This window comes from Molossus molossus, unplaced genomic scaffold (genome assembly GCF_014108415.1).
Source record: "Molossus molossus isolate mMolMol1 unplaced genomic scaffold, mMolMol1.p scaffold_m16_p_7, whole genome shotgun sequence".
Taxonomy (NCBI): Eukaryota; Metazoa; Chordata; class Mammalia; order Chiroptera; family Molossidae; genus Molossus; species Molossus molossus.
This window is the reverse complement of record NW_023425401.1, coordinates 43486579-43504292: the sequence shown is the minus strand read 5'-3', so window position 1 is coordinate 43504292 and position 17714 is coordinate 43486579. Positions and strand designations below refer to the sequence as shown.

The window sequence follows — 17714 nt, the reverse complement described above, 5'->3', positions numbered from 1 at the left end:
TTGATGTTCCAACAGCAATCAAGGCTCAATTACAATAGAAGGGTAGATAGTACACACGAGGGGTGCACTTCAAGGGCCCAGATGGGGTGATCAGGGAGGCTGTGCCACTGGACCTACAGGACACCTACTATAATAGGCCACCCTAGGAAGCCCAGGAGACATAGCAACTCTACCTAATACATAGAAACAAACACAGAGAGGCAGCCAAAATGAGGAGACAAAGAAACAGGTCCCAAATGAAAAAACAGAACAAAACTCCAGGACAAGAACTAAGCGAAATGGAGATAAGCAACCTAACAGATGCAGATTTCAAAATACTGCTTATAAGGATGCTCAATGAACTTAGTGAGAAATTCAATGAAATCAGTGAGCACCTCAAGAGCATAAAAAAGGACCAGTCAGAAATGAAGGAGGCACTAACTGAAATAAACAATAATGTACAGAGATTCAATAGAAGAGTAGGTAAAGCCAAGAAGGAAACCATCAATTTGGAATATAAGGAAGCAAAAAAAAAAAAAAAAAAAATCCCAATCAGAACAGCAAAAAGAAAAAAGAATCCAAAAGAAATGATAGTGTAAGGAACCTCTGGGACAACGTCAAGCGTACCAACATTCACATCTTGGGGGTGTCAGAAGAAGAGAGAGAACAAGAAATTGAAAACCGATTTGAAACAATAATGACAGAAAACTTCCCTAACTTGGTGAAGGAAACAGACATACAAGTCCAGGAAGCACAGTCCCAAACAAGATGAACCACACCAACAGGCCCACACCAAGACACATCATCATCAAAATGTAAAAGGTTCAAGACAAAGAGAATCTTAAAGGTAGCAAGAGAAAAGCAGTTAGTTATCTACAATGGAGTTCCCATAAGACTGTCAGCTGATTTCTCAAAAGAAACTTTGCAGGCCAGAAGGGAGTGGCAAGAAATATTCAGAGTGATGAAAAGCAAAAACCTACAACCAAGATTACTCTAGCCTTCAAAGCTGTCATTTAGAATCGATGGCCATATGAAAAGTTTCCTAGACAAGAAAAAGCTAAAGGAGTCCATCACCACCAAACCATTATTATATGAAATGTCCAAGGGTCTTCTTGAAGAAATAGAAGATCAAAAATATGAACAAACAAAATGGCAATAAATACATATCTATAGACAATTGAATCTACAAACAAAACGGACAAGCAGAACAGAAACTCTCTAATAGATACAGAGAACATTTTGTTGGTTGCCGGATGGGAGGGGGTGAGGGGGGATGAGTGAAAAAGGTAAAGGGATTAAGAAGTACAAACTGGTTGTTAGACTGACAAACCTCAAAGGGAAAGGGGGTGAGGAGGTGGGAAGAAATAAACCAAAGAACTTATATGCATATGTGCATAACTGATGGACACAGACAACAGTGTGGGGAAAGGCAGGAGGGGGGGCAGGAGTGAAGAGGAGGGGATCAATAGGGGAAAAAGGAGAAACATCTGTAATATATTCAACAATAAAGATAAGTTAAAAAAAAAAAAAAGATAATTCTGTATTGATTACAGTCTGCCCCTAATTTAATCAATAAATTTAATAAAAATCCCCTATGGGACTGTGGGGGGTGGGGTAACTTGACAAAATAATTCTCAAGTTAATAAAAAAGGAAAGAGTAAGAGAACCTTGATCCAAACCTCACACACATAAAAACTTTCAAAATGCATGTAGACCTAAGTATAAAATTTAAAACTATAACGTATCTAAGAGAAAACCTGTGTGTGACCTGGGGTCAGACAAAGCTCTCTTAGTGAAGACATAAAAAGCACAAACCATTAAAGAAATTATAAAGTAAACATCAAAATTAATTTTTCTGCTGTGAAATGTTGCAAAATACATACTGATAAAGAACTAGTACACAGAATATGTAAAAAAAACCTCACAATTTAATAACAGGAACACACTTCATTACAGACATTTTGAATTGACACTTCACCAAAGAAGAGATAGGGATGGAAAATAAACACATGAGCTCAGTTGGTGTGGCTCAGTGGATTGAGTGTCGTTCCATGGACTGAGAGGTCCTGGTTCAATTCCCGGTCAGGGCACATATCCGAGTTTCAAGCTGGATCCCCAGCAGCGGGAGTGCAAGAGAAAACCAATCAATGTTTCTCTCATATCAATGTTTCTCTCTCTCTCCCCTCCTATGAAATCAATAAAAATGTGTTAAAAATAATAATAAAATGAGTGAACAAAGTCAGCATAGAAGAAATACACAGTGATATGGGCAGAAACAGTAAGGAGATCTAACCTTGTCCAAAGAGTAGCAAAGGCCCCCCTTTCAAGTTGAATCCTAAAAGATGAGTAGACATTAGCTGGATGCAGCAGAAGTGTGGAACTAGGAATGGAAGAATAATGGGTAGAAAAAGTCTAGGCAGCAAGGAGCTCTGAGGAGAAGCTGAAGAGTTGAACAAGGATATGATCATCCAGAGTCTTGGAGGACATTTTAAGGAATCTGATCATCATCACATAAACAGAAAAGCGAAATATCAAATATGCATTTAGATTTCTGGTCATCACTTAGGCCATGGTATGAAAAATTAATTGAAAGATCACAGATCTGAGGCAGGAAGCCCAATAAGGAGGAGGTTATACAATAATCAGGCTAAAGACAATGGTAATCTGAACTAAAACTAGTAGAAAGAATGATATGAAAGTAGATATACAAGATAGTGACAAGACTACAGGTTGGATGAAGGTAAAGTGTAGAATCCAGTTTCTAAGCTTGAGCCACTGCATATATGATGGTACTGAGATAAGGAACATACATAGCAAGATAAATTTGAGTAAGACAGACTATGAGTTTTGAACATATTAATTTCATAGTTCTATGGGACATCTAATAGTGGTTATGTTAAGGAGGCAGTTGAATATGTGTATCTAAAACTAACCTAAGATTTTGGGAGTGCTAACAATAAACCCTAGAAATTAACAGAGCAATTAGCAAAGCCAGAGAGAAGAGCATTGTATAAGGGCCCAAACCGAAACCAAACGTTAAAATAAGTAGCAGCAGAGATAAGGAAAAAGGGACGGGAGGGCAAGAGAGGGAAAACAAATGGAAGGTAAAATGTTAAACTGTTAAATCAGAATAAAGGTTAAGGGACCTTGCCTAATCTTAGAAACTTTTTTTTTAAAGGCTATGAACAGCCAATTACCTAAGAACTAAGAGAGGATCTGAGATTATTTGCTCCTCACAGAAATAGCAACCATTACCATCTGCCACTGTAAGGAAACATTTAAAAGGGTCCCCTCTGAGACGTGGCTGGTATGGCTCAGTGGATAGAGCATGGGCCTGTGTACTGAGGGGTTTCAGGTTCAATTCCCAGTCAAGGGCACATGCCTGGGTTGCAGGTTAGATCCCCAGCCCCACATACGGGAGGCAACCAATCCATGTGTCTCTCTCACATCGATGTTTCTCTTTCTCTCTCTCTCCCTCTCCCTCTCCCTCTCCCTCTCCCTCTCCCTCTCCCTCTCTCTCTCAAAATCAATGGAAAAAAAAAAAATCCTCAGGTAATAAAAAAGAAAAATCTTTCCTTTCTTTCTGTGTCCAGTACTAATCATTTTATCACTAAAATCACTTCATTTTACTACTACAGTAGTCTCCAACATCCTTGTTTCTAAGTTTTCTCTTAGTCAATCATTCTGCACACTATTACTAAAAATACTAATTTGAATATATTATCACCATACTAAGACAACTGTGCCTTGCTGTTTTTGACCACAGAATAAAGTCTGAACTCCTTACCCTGGCAAATAAAAGGCAGACTGTGGAAGACTCTCAACTGCCATGCTGTTCTATAACTCAACTTTGTATAAAATCACCAACCCAGCCAAATGGTTTTGATCACAGACCAGTGAACAAGCCATGTACAGTCCTGTCTCTACAATCATGCTCACACCTGCCTAACAAGTCAGTTTCCATCATTTCCATTTACCTAAGTCCTACTTTTCCATCAAAGCCCAGCTCATTTATTTGGCTATCTCACAATGAAAGGTACATTTCTGGATGTACTTTTAAAAATATTAACACAACTTGCACAGCTTGGAGCTAGAGCTCTGAAGTCAACCTATCTAAAACTCTGAAACCTAGATTTACTACTATTTTATATCCTTGTGCAAGTTATCTGAGCTTTCTTTCATACAGCACTTATAAAAGGCTAATATCTAACAACTTTTTAAGTTATGAAAATTAAATAAAAATACATATAACATACTGAATACGGTTCTATAAATGTTAACTATTGTTGTTTCAGTACTCAAGAAGCTTATTTTGTAGCCCAAGTTGCACCCAAGTACTCACTGCATCAGCTTGTCACCCATCTCAAAAAAGCTTGACAGGATTTACTAATTCCAATATTTTCATTATCCTCATAGGAGAAAACTAAAAAATGGTGAATATTTATTCCCTTAAGATTTAAAGTTCATCAGTGATTCACCCAGAAAATGAACCCAAGACATCTGCTTTCCAAAATACTACTACACGTCAAACCGATGAAAGTGGCTCTTAAATAATGAAGAAAATGTATATGCTTCATATAAAAAAGCTAAAGAGTAGCTACCTAATTTGTAATGCAAAGAGGACAGATAAAATTAATTTATTAATAAAAAAGTATTATTTATTTTTTTCATCAAATCAAGCACTGAGTGCAAGGCAAAGATGACTAAAAGGATGCCTGCCCTGAAAAAATTGACATAATTTAGTTAAATGGGACCTCACATAGGTGAATAAGTTAATTTATATTAGTCAACAGAGGACTTCATGGAATAGAGATTAGAATATTGAACTATATATATAGTATTAAATACACTATACTAATGTATATCCATTATATTAAAAGAAATTGGTAGGGGCTTTTTATTTTTGGCCCATGTTACCAATATTGTAATCATTACCAATTGTAACTGGACTACTACAATAAATCTTTAATTTCAAGCATTCTGCAAGCAGCTTTCCAAAATTCATACTATTGTGAATTAAACTATCAAACTATGGTCAATTAAAAATTCAAGAGAAGTATTTACCATAGGATTCTAGTCATACTAATGGATTTATAGTATCTGCTGCTTTGAATTTTATGATCAATGCATCCATCTCACACACACACAACAAAATTATAGTATTTATCTTGGTACCCAAAATCAAAATAGACTGCCAAGTTTTAATCTATATAGAAGAGTAGCAGTATAGCATAGGAAATAAAGTCAGTAATATTATAATAACTATGTATGGTGCCAGATGGGTACTGGAAATATCAGAGGGAATACTTAGTATATGATTGTCTCACCACTATGCTGTATATCTGAAACTAATATAAAATAATAGTTAATGTAAAATGTAATTAAAAAAAAGAGTAGCAATTTATTTTAAACTCCTCCACTCCCAAAATTAGTTCATTTTTTTATTTAGAAATAGTTTGGTATCATTCTTTTTGGGGGGGAGGGGGGCTGGTATAATTCTTCTTTTTTAAATGTTTTTATTGATATTTTAGAGAGAAAGAGGAAGAAAGAGATGTGAGAGAGAAACATCAATCGGCTGCCTCCTGCATGCCCCCTACTGGGGATTGAGCCCACAACTTGAGCATGTGCCCTGACCGGGAATCAAACCAGGACCTCTCAGTCCATGGGACAACGCTCATGGTACTTTTTTTAACCCCCAATAAAATTAACCATTAGGCAAAAGATGGTTGGGAGGTTTCTCAGGCAAGGATGATTAACCATTAGGCAAAAGATGGTTGGGGAATTGGATATTGACAATGCATCACCTCACAGATTACAAACTAAATGCAAATAGAAAAATGAACTATTACAATGGTGACAATGGTCCCATCAACCAAGTGATCAAATTTAGCATCATTACTAATGACACTATTGCCTCCTGATGTAATGTAATATAAAGTACACCTATGAAATAATCTTACCAAAACTATTTAATCTAAATTTAATCAAGCCTTTATACCAAACTGCTAGCTTCAAGAAATACAAAGGATCAAGTTCAATACCACAATGAAATAACTGTTTAAAAATCATGAATAGCGCCCTGGCCGGTTTGGCTCAGCGGTTAGAGTATCGGCCCATGGACAAAGAGTCCCAGGTTCGGTTCTTGCTAAGGGCACGTACCTTGGTTGCAGTTTGTCCCCACCCTGGTTAGGGTAGTGTGGGTGACAACCACTCGATGTGTCTCTCTCACTTCAATGTTTCTCTCTCTCTTCCTCCCTCTCCCCCTCCCACTCTATCTGAAGATAAATGCAAAAAAAATGTCCTCGGTTTAGGATAAAAAAAAAGATGAGTAGCCCTGGCTGATGTGGCTCAGAGGTTAGAATGCTGGCCCTAGAACCGAAGGGTCGCAGGTTAGATTCCGGGTCCTGGTTGGGGTCATGCAGGATGCAATCAATTGATGTGTCACTCTCACATGATATTTCTCTCTCTCTCTCTCCCTCTCCCTCCCTCCCTTCCACTTGATCTAAAACTCAATGGAAAAATATCCTTGGATGGGAACTGACCAAAAAAAAACCCCATAAATGTAGGAACATCTATAAGATAACAGCTTTATTGAACTGCTATCTTTAAAAAGTCAATGTCGCCCTGGCCAGTTTGGCTCAGCGGTTAGAGCGTCTGCCTGCGGTCTGGAGAGACCCGGGTTCAGTTCCCGCTAAGGGCATGTACCTCGGTTGCAGTTTGTCCCCGGCCCTGGTTGGTCGCGCGGGTGGCAGCCACTTGATGTGTCCCTTTCACATCGATGTTTCCCTCTCTCTCTCTCCCTCCCACTCTGTCTGTACAAAAATTGGAAAAATGTCCTCGGGTGAGGATAAAAAAAAAAAAAAAAAAAAATTAAAAAGTCAATGTCATATGAAAAAAGTGAGGTCTAGCCTTAAATAAATAAACAGATGCAGTATATTTTGGACATAATAGGAGAATTGAGGTAATTGGAAGAATTTGTTTATGGACTGGCTATATGATTATTTTCTTAAGTGTTTTAATGTTATCGTGGTTATGTAGTTAAAGGCCGAATTACTTAAGAATGAAGTATGATACCAACAATTTACTTTCAAATGATTCAGTGCGTATACATATATGATAAAATATTAACAACTTGACTCTATGAGGAAAATATACAAAGGATCATTGTATTATTCTTTCAACATTTCTGTAAGCTTAAATTTTATTTATAAAAGTTTTTAAAAAAAGAAATAACTTGGAAAAAATATTTTAAAGTTCATCTTTACCTTCTTCTAATCCTGTTTACCACAGTCTAAAGAGAAAAAAAATTAAGTTAACTGTAGCACTGTGTAGTCAGCCTCCAACCCTGTCAGATACGGGGTTGATCAAAATTCTTTATAATTAGCTATGAAACTCTGAGCAGCTAGGAAAGATTCAGAATTTTAATCTAAAAATACTGAGATAATACAATGGCATATGGCAAGCACTCAATAAAGGCCCATCTAATACCAATATTTGATTTCCTAGGCTAATGTGGCTGAATGCACACTGACTTCACAAGCATCTGCTTCACTTAGCTGTTATGGGTTTTTTTGTTTGCTTCATTTACTTTCCTGATACTAGACAGATATTATTAGTACATCCATGTTCATAGCAGCAATTTTCACAATAGCCAAAAGGTAGAAGAACCCAAGTATACATCAAAGCATAAATAAACAAAATGTGGTATATAGATACAATAGAATATTATTCAGCCTTAAAAAGGAAATTATGACACATGCCAAACATGGATGAACTTTGAAGACATTACACTGTGAAATAAGCCTGTCACAAAAGGAAAAATATTTTATAATTCCACTCATATAAGGTACTTAAAATAGTCAAATTCATAGAGACATAAAGTAGAATGGTGGTTACCAGGAGCTGGCAGGAGGGAGGGACTATTACTCTTTTTTTTAGATTTTTTTATTGATTTTTAGAGGAAGAAGGGGAGAGAAACATTGATGTGAGAGCAAAACATTCATCAGCTGCCTCCCACACACCCCTTACCAGGGAATCCAGCCCGTAACCTGGGCACTTGCCCTGACTGGAAATCAAACTCAAAACCCTTCAGCGTACTGGACAACACCCAAACGAGACATACTGGCCAAGGTGGGGCCATTATTCTTTAACAGGTATGGAATTTCAGTTTGGGAAGATAAAAAAGTTCTGGAGATGGACAGTGGTGAAGGTTGCACAACAATGTGAATATACTTAACGCCACTAAACTATACACTTAAAATGACTAAAATAGTAAATGCTATGTATTTTATCATAAATGTAAAAAACTTATTTTTTTAAAGAGTTAACCTAAAAACTATACAAGCACATCTATTCCAGAGAATATATACCAAACTGTTAATGATAGTTTGAGACTAAGAATTTCATTCTTTTTAAAAAAATTTCCTAGGTATGTGCCCTGACAGGAATCAAACCTGCCACCTTTTTGTATACAGGACAATAATGCTCCAACCAACTGAGCCACACCAGCCAGGGCTGGGTTTTTTTGTTTGTTTGTTTGTTTTTTTATTGTAGAAAGAGGAAGGGAGACGAAGAGGGGGTAGAGAGAGAAAAACATCGATGTGAAAAGCATCAATTGGTTGTCTCCCGTACACACCCCAACCGAGGATTGAACCCATAAACTGGGTATGTACCCTGACCATGAATGGAACCTGTGACCCTTCAGTACATGGGACAACGCTCCAACCAACTGAGCCGTACCAGCTAGGGCAGGAATTTCACTCTTTAAAATATATATACATATGCGTGTGTACGTGTGTGCATGTGTATGTGTGTTGTTGAAATTTTATAAGCATTATTAGTTCTGTAATGGGAAAAATTTCTTAATCCTCACCCGAGGACATGTTTCAATATTTTGTTTAGATAAGAGTGGAAGAGAGCCCCGGCCGGTTTGGCTCAGCGGTTAGAGCGTCGGCCTGCGGTCCAGAGAGACCCGGGTTCGGTTCCCGCTAAGGGCACATACCTCGGTTGCAGTTTGTCCCCGGCCCTGGTTGGGTGGTGCAGGAGGCAGCCTCTCGATGTGTCCCTTTCACATCGATGTTTCTCTCTCTCTCTCTCTCTCTCTCCCACTCTATCTGAACAAAAAATTGAAAAATGCCCTCGGGTGAGGATAAAAAAAAAAAAAAAAAGAGTGGGAGAGAGAGAGAGAAAGAGAGAGAGAGAAATATCGACATGAAAGGGACACATCGAGTGGCTGCCACCCACACAACTCAACCAGGGCCAGGGACAAACTGCAACCGATGTACGTGCCCTTAGCGGGAACCAAACCCGCATCTCTACCAAACCCACGTCTCTCCGGACTTCGGGCCATCACTCTAACCGCTGAGCCAAACTGGATAGGGCTGTAATGGGAAAAATTTCAATTCTAGTTATTTATTTATATGTTGGGATTATGCTTTAAAATATCAGATCAAAAAATAAAATAAGAGGAGGAACGGAAATGAAGCATGAATTGTACAATGTTGGTAAGTGTTAAAGAAGGATAACAGGTAGACCCAGAATTCATAATACTATTCTGGTTTCTTTTGTATTAATCAAAAATTTCATGATACAGTTAAATATTTTCCATCTATAATTCAAAAAAAATATGTACAATGCAAGTTTAATGTTCCTTCAAACATGAAATGTTTGAAGTTATAAACATTTTAGTTTAGTTGTTAAGAATGCACTTTCATTATCAATTTGCAATCACACACACAAAAAAAGATTTTATATAAGCCACGATATTTCATAATTCTTCTCTAATAAAAATTAAGTATCATTATTTTTCAATATTCTATGTTAAGTAGTTTATCCAAATTTGAAAGTTTAATTCATCTGAGGATGGTGAAAATTTAATGACATTTACTATAATAACTTTCAACCTCTGAAATACAAATTTCTTTTAAAAAGTTAGTATGGTTTATATTCATACACACCAGAAATTCCTAGAAACCAGCATTCCAATGGGAAAACAGGTTATACCTATCCATGAATTCAGGGAACCTAAGTTTCTCCAATGTATTAAATGGCAGGAAAAAGGGTTAGTAACTAACATCCCTCATGAATGCCTACAATATGCCTGGTTCATATAATTCTAATAACCACACTGTGAAAAAGATTATCGCTATATAACAGATTAGAGTAGGGCTCAAAAAGACTGACTTCACCAATGTCAGAAAAATAGGAACAAATCAAAATAAGGGCTAAAATTTAAGATTTCTTTTTGAAAAACACACCCAAACAATAGGGAGAAAAAGAACCAGAAATTCCACTTTTGATGTAAGTAGGAGACACTGTAACTGTAACTTGAAATACAACGTATAAAGACAGAAAGCTGATGGTGGAAAAGTGACTTAGAATAGAAGGTTAATGTTAGGTCCCTACAAAATGAGATGACAAACAATCCTACTTACTCTGTAGTACTCCAGAAAGGCTTAGAAATTGAAGGTGCTGGAAGAAGCTAAAGAAGAGCCCCCCCCCCGCAAACACACACAGACAACTAAGGTAATGAGATATCGTCTCCAACAAAACTGAATCAGCGTGGCTCCAGGCTTAGGGTTGTCCCACACAGAAGTGAAATGTTGGTATGAAAGTAGGAAGACTATGTGAAAATTTATAAACTGAATAGTGAGGCTTGTAGCTTTCTTTCCCTACACAGTACTAGTGCTCTGCTATCTAAACTCATGACCTTTGCCAATCCCCTCCTCTCTCCATTATTCCACTTACATACAGACAGAAAAATGAAGGACTTTTATCTGAGGAAACTAAAAGCCTTCTTATTCACTACCCAGAGAAAAGAAATAAAGCTAAAGACATGGGACTTCATTAGTCACTAAGCTATGCTCGTGCACGCCCAATGAGATTTCTAACACCTTTGGAACTTTCTCTTGATTATGAAGGAACTGCTAAGGATTACACAGTTATGAAAAAAGCCTCCAACAAAAAGAGACCAAAACAAACAGAAGTCAGAGGAACCAAAAACAATGCAAGGAACAGAAGTACATGTCAAAGAAACGATAATATCCTTGAAGATGTTGTACCCTGTGAAAAAGGAACAAGATGCTATAATACAGGAACAATGAACAAGAGTTTATAAAACATTTTTTAAAGATACCTGAAATGTTAAAATTCAGTGAAAGGGTTCAAATCTCCCAGATAGTTAAAAATAACACAACTTTCTGCAGAAAAAATTTTGAAACCTCAACATTGCAAGCCATGCAATAAGGGAATACCTCCAAACTTTTGAGGGAAAATAATTTTCAACTCAGAAATCTCTCAATAGCCAAACACTCAAGTGTGCAGATAAAAATAAAATCCCAAAACAATACTCCCATGTAGTCTTTCATAGTAATAGTAGAGGAAACCAAAATGAAGAAAGAAACCAAAAAGATGGCATGGGATCCAGAAAAAAGGGACTCAAATGAAGTGAAAGAAATTTCCAGAATGTCAGGTACTGCAAGTCCCAAGATGACAGCTGTGCAGCAGGCCTAAAAGGAAATAATGCAGACCAAAGCAGGAAGAAGGACAGCTACAAAAGGGATGGATGACTACAGGAACAAATGGAACTGGTAAGTATATCTGACAGATCTGACCATGTGGAAAATTGTGCTGAGAAGCATTTTATGAAGCTGCTGAAGGATATAGAAAGACTTTGCCAGACAAAACTAACCAAATGAAAAAACGATGTATGAAAAACAATAGGTTACACAAGAAAATGAAATCATAACAAACTATCCCAGCAGTGACAAATATTTGGTCATATTAATGAAAACTGAATATAAACTTAACTTAAAATTGTAGAATTATAATATTAGAAACATGGAGAATAGTCTAATTTGAAAAACCTTTGAACATAGATGAACATCAAGACACTGAAAACCTTTAAAATCACTGACATTTACATACCTTGAATTATTCCATTCTAAGAAAAACCTCTATTTCCATTACAGTTAAATTCTGTTAACTACACTTTAAGTAAAAAATTCAGTAAAATGCTCTGGTTGTCTTGGAATATTTCACAGGATCAATCTAAGAAAAAAATGTTAATAAATGCAAAGCAAAAACTAACAAAAATTAGATGATCTATATAAGTTTTATTGGTTACTGGAATCAGCTAAGGCATTTTGTTATCTAATATGTTTGTTGTGTTGTTTGTTATAACTCTAAATGTTAAGATACCTTCAGTACATGTCCCACTTTTACTTCCATATTTACTGATTCAGTAATGTATTTAGTCTTAACAGGAAAATGGGCTGTGAACTCTTCAGCAGATTACCTCTATAAGCACCAAAGCCTGGCTATTTTCTAGTTTTAAAAATCTAAAATGTTCTGCATACTTTCTTTTTACAAAAAATTTAAATTTTACTTGACAACTCAGGCTATCATGCAAGACAGGTACAGCACTGTAACAGAGGCTTTAGGTTACATTGTAAGCATTAACCTATGTGGACCTAGACTGGTATGCTTTAATTAATTCTGTTGTTCATCACTCTTAACTTTCACATTTATTGTCAATAATCCTTCCTCTATCTGAATTGACCTACCTTTTCATTTTGTTTTTTTTTAAATCCTCACCCGAGGACATTTTTCCATTTTTTGTTCAGATAGAGTGGGAGGGAGAGAAATAGAGAGAAACATCAGCACATCGAGTGGCTGCCACCCACACGACCCAACCAGGGCCAAGGACAAACTGCAACCGAGGCACAAGCCCTTAGCGGGAACTGAACCCAGGTCCCCCTGGACTGCAGGCCGACGCTCTAACCGCTGAGCCAAACCGGCCAGGGCTACCTTTTAATTTTTTATGAAGTTAAGAAAAACAAATTATCACGCTTCTGACTCAAATAAGATTTACTAAGTGCCCTGACAATAATTAATAATAATACAAATAATTTCAGTTAGAATGGTAGCCAATGTAAAAAAATTAGCAATTCTGCCCCGGCCGGTTTGGCTCAGCAGTTAGAGGGTCGGCCTGCGGGCCAGAGTCTTATATTTGATTCTGGTCAAGGGCCAGTACCTTGGTTGTGGCTTGTCCCTGGTCAGGGTCCTGCAGGAGGCATCCTTCTCCCGTAGATGTCTCTCTCTCTCCCTCCCACTCTGTCTGAAGATAAATAGAAAAAATATATATATATCCTCTGTGGGAAATTTAAAAAAGAATTAGCAGCTGTTATTAAAGACTTAAAAAGAAAACTCTAGCCCTGTGTGGCTTTGGTGTCAACTCATGCACCAGGGAGTTGCCGGGGAGGTTGCAGGTTCGATTGCCGGTGGGGGTGCATGCCGGGGTTGTGGGCCCCGTCCCCACTGGGGGGCATGCAGGAGGCGGCCAGTCCATGTTCTCTCATCAAGGTTTCTCTCTCTCTCTCTCTCTCACTCTAAAGATCAATAAAGAAAAAAAAAGAAAACTCTACTACAAATAAACAAAGGAGTTTAAATGCTTAAAGAGGTTGAGAGGCTAGATCATTGTGATTTTTGTTTTTTGAAGGAACTATTCCTTGCTTTGGTGTCTTGATAACTAACGTTGTTCTGATTGAGATTGTTCAATCAATAACTGAGGGGGTTCACTATGTGCTATCCTATGAACTATCCAGCTTAGAGTAACACTAAAAATTAGGTATATATACCTAAAACAAGACACCCAGTTATCTATTCTCTAAGATTTTTGCAAAAAGCCCAGAGAAATAAGAACTGTAATACAAATTAACTTTTATATTTGCAATTATAACTATATTGAGTGCATATATATAATCTTGCTATTTTAATACCACTGTTGCTTAATAACCTTAGTTGATTAAAACAGAACCTTAATTCAGTTATATCTGAGCTTTAGGACATAAGCACTTCTCAAATTAAGACTGAAATATTTTCACCATTAAATTTACCATCAAGATACTAAAAAGCAATCCTCTTTGATTTATTTTTTTCCTCAATAAAATAGCAGCATTTCTACCCAAAAAAAAAAAAAAAAAATCTTGTGTTAATATTTAGTCACTAGTCAATAAAAACCTAAATAGGTCATGGAAAAACATCTTCCTCACATCTTAATGTAAAATTATCAATGCTTATATTCAGACTTAATAAGGTAAGCTGTAGCCTTCAAAAGGATTCTAAATGAAATTTAAAAGACTAGAAAATTTTATCTTTTAATCCCCATTTCACTTTAAGGAACACTTTATGTGCTCCATATTTTAAGTAAGAATTGTTGAAGAATGCTTACTTATTTTCAGCCATTCCAATTCATTGACAATGTTATACCGATATTCACTTCCTCATTAAAAGAACGTAGAAAAGCAAACACTGTCTACATATCCTAATGCACAGACTTCCAGGCACTTATGACTTTTAAATGTAACCATTAAAACAAAATAGCTTTAAAATATTAACCAACTAAAATTTCAGATTAAAAGTAGTATAAACCCTGGCCAGTTTGGCTCAGCGATTAGAGTCAGCGGAAAACCGAAGACCGAAAAATTGGGGGTTGATTCTAGTCAAGGGCAGGTACAGGGGTTGCAGGTTTGATCCCACTCGGGTCTGGATGGTGCAGGAGGCAACCAATCAACGTGTCTCTCTCACTTGGATGTTTTTTTCTCTTTCTTTCTCTTTCTTTCTCCCTCTCTCTCTTCCCCCTCCCTTTCTCCCTTTCACTCCATCTAAAAATCAATGTGAAAATATCCTCAAATGAAAATTAACAACAAAAAAAGTAGTATAAAAATCACTTTCCTAGAAGCAGAAGCTGAGAGATCTTTACCTTGCGCCAGAATACCTGATGGCTATGCTTGGATGTCAAAGCTGTATCACAGGCAAAACATCAAGGAAGAAGTAACTAGTAACTGTTGCTACATGCTCATTTACAGCATTTTTTTGTTAAATTGTGAGAACATCAATTCTAATTCAAATATACAGAGAACTTTTCATGATGTAAGCTACCATTAGATCAGCAATACTAAAACTGCGTGACAATTTCATTTTTCCTTTCAAAACAAACAAAAATACGTTAACAATACTGTGTATCAATGTATATTTAAAGACCATTATATACTTTAAGCTTCTGATCACATAAAGATCTTATTTTCAACCAGTCTCCACGTTTTCCCACTGTAAGATCCCTGTGTACCAATAGCTAAAAACATAGGACCATCTATTTTAAAGAAATGTTTTCTGAAAATTATATGGCTAGCCTACATTTTAAAACTGTCTAGCCATGTTTGAAAAGGATGCATAACAATTTGCTTTTTCTGATGCTAAAACACTTTGCAGCAACTTGCTCTAGCCCCAAAACGTTAATGATTCTGATTTTATCGTTTGCTGCAGAAAAAAAATAAAAAAGAATATGGCTGAAAATGCTTTCTGAAGGATGGTATTTCAAACTGGACCACTCAAAACACACGCCTAAGGAGCGGAAAGGAGAGTGGAGGGAGGGTACCTTACGAAACAGCACACACTTCGGGCCCTGCACGCTACCTCATTTCCCTAATAGGGATGAAAAGCTCAGGCCTCTGGTAGCTTCCAGCTGACGCCAGTGCTCTCCACACCCCTTTTTTTGACAGGATTTTCTGGCGCTAGAGCCTTGTCACAAATATGAAATCTACGATCGAGTCTAAACGGTCTGATAATCGAACGTCTTTTGCAAGAACGAACCCTTCACGATCCCGTTCTCTCCCATCTCCCTCCACAGCCAAACACTCTTGGGCAGGTCTTCTAGACCGAATTCTACAAATCCTGTAGCGTTTTAACCGAGAGGCAGAAACCATATAGAAAAATAAGAGTTTCGGCCATTCCTCTCGCTGCGACCGAAATTACAGGCTCCATTTCCTGTCCCCACGAGGGCTGCAAAATCGCCGGCTGAGAACCGGACGCCTCTCGCCCCCTCCAGGCTGGTGCACGCGGCCCCCACACTCCCCCAGCCCGTACTCGGCGGGCGCGACGGGGTGGCGGGGGCCAGAGTGCCCTTCCCCCTCCGGGCGCGGGCACCCACCTCGCGACTGCGGCTTCACCTCCCCGTTCTCCTCCCGGGCGGACCCGCAGGCCTCGCCCGCCCCGCCAAGGCCGTGCCTCCTCCTTTCCTTCTCTCGCTTCTCCTTGGTTCTGCGCGGCTTGGCGTTGGCCGAGGAGGCGGCGGCCGGCAGGAGAGGGTGAGGCTGAGCGTGCAACAGCGTAGGAGGTACCAGCAGTTTGCGCGGCACCGGCTGGGACGAGGAAGCAGAGGCTGAAGACGGCGCGGCTGTACTAGTGGGGAAAGAGAAACTGCTCCGAGCAGAGGGCGGGGACGGGGCAGCAGACAGAGAGGCGAAGCTCCAAGGCGCGGGACTGCTGTAGCTCTGAGGCGAAGGTGCCACCGGCGGTTGTAGCTGCCTGCTGTTCCCGCCGCTGCCCCCTTCTCCATTTAGTCTCCGCGGCGCCTTCTTCTCCTCAGTCCGGACCTTCTTGGCGGACAGAGGACCCGGTGGGTCCCGGGAGGCGGTCTGCAGCTTGCCAAATGGTTCTTTCCCCAAGACCGTGGCGGCGGCAGCAGCGCCGTGCACTGGGCTCGGCGGTTCCGCCATTTTGCGCTCCTCTTGTATTTACTCTCCTCTGCTCCCGGGCGCGGGGCAGGGGCGGGCCCCCAGCGAGGGGCGGGGGAGGGGTGGGAAGGGGCGGAGCGTCCGGGCATCGGCCTGGCTCTTCATTGGGCGAGCTATCCCGAGGGATCCTTCTAAAAGCCAATCAAAGGTGCGAATCTTAAGCCGAAGAGGCGGGATCGCCAAGTGCACCCGCTTTGGAGGTCACAGCTCCGCTGGGCGCGGCTAGGGGCCCGGAGAGCTGCGAGGGGAGTATCTTGTAGTTGTCGCTAGCGTGAACTCCGGTGGCCTGTGAGTGTCCGGGAAGAACCCCCACTCCGGACCCCAAAATTTGCCCGGCCGCACTAGTCTCTGCCTCGATTACTTTGTCATATCTCTTTCTCTTCATATTTCCCTTGGGTCCTTTTGGTTCGTCTCTGCCTCTTCGCGCCCAGAAAGCCGAATTTCGGCTCAGCTCAAAGGAAAATCTTTCTGAGAATTAAGTCGTTCCTTCTTGTTGGCCGTGGTCGATTGATGGGAGGGGCTCAAAGTCACTTGGTGTTTTGAAAAGATTTGTTACTGTTGCTAAAATCGTCTACTCTTAAAGTTTGAGGGAGGTAACTTCCTGCAAACCCAGAACTTTCGGATTACTTCTGATCTTGAAGGTAAGAGTATGCGTGGGGGGGGATTTTTTTTAACTTTTGTCATTGGACCCTTAAAGATTTTAATTTTATCACAGTGATTATAACTCAGACTAGCCAAGAAAAATCCGGTAGCGATATTTATAGATGTTTGAAAAGCAAGGGTTTCTCCAGTGTATCTTAGCATTTAGTTAGCATCTTGAGTGTTGGATGTTTTGTAAGCATGTGCTTTGATTTCTGGTTTAGAAGATAGGGAATTTGGGGAGATGGGTTTACAGTAATACGGTTGCAACCAAAACGAGGACCACGATTTTAATATAACTAAAGTCTCACATGAGATCGAAAGTCAAATAAAATGGACTATAAAAATAAAACTATAAAAAAAAAAGTCTAATCAGGAGATGACCAGTCGGATATTTTAAGTCCTAAAGGGAGACCTAAATTGCCTGTTCATTTTCTAGAAAACACTTAAAAGTAACTAGGATTGCCAATAGTTACTTGTGACTTAATGAAGTTGGATTTTTGACACACACCCCTTTTTCTA

At 39.0% G+C, this 17714-nt stretch overlaps 1 protein-coding gene across 1 annotated transcript in view; it reads right to left on the bottom strand.

Moving 5' to 3' along the window:
- RSBN1L (round spermatid basic protein 1 like) overlaps positions 1–16539 on the bottom strand; it is an 89429-nt gene extending 72890 nt beyond the window's left edge. The window contains exon 1 of the mRNA XM_036246921.1: positions 15968–16539. Within this exon, the coding sequence (XP_036102814.1) occupies positions 15968–16535 (568 nt within the window). The 5' untranslated portion in view covers positions 16536–16539. The remainder of the gene's footprint in view (positions 1–15967) is intronic.
- Positions 16540–17714: the final 1175 nt, after the last annotated feature.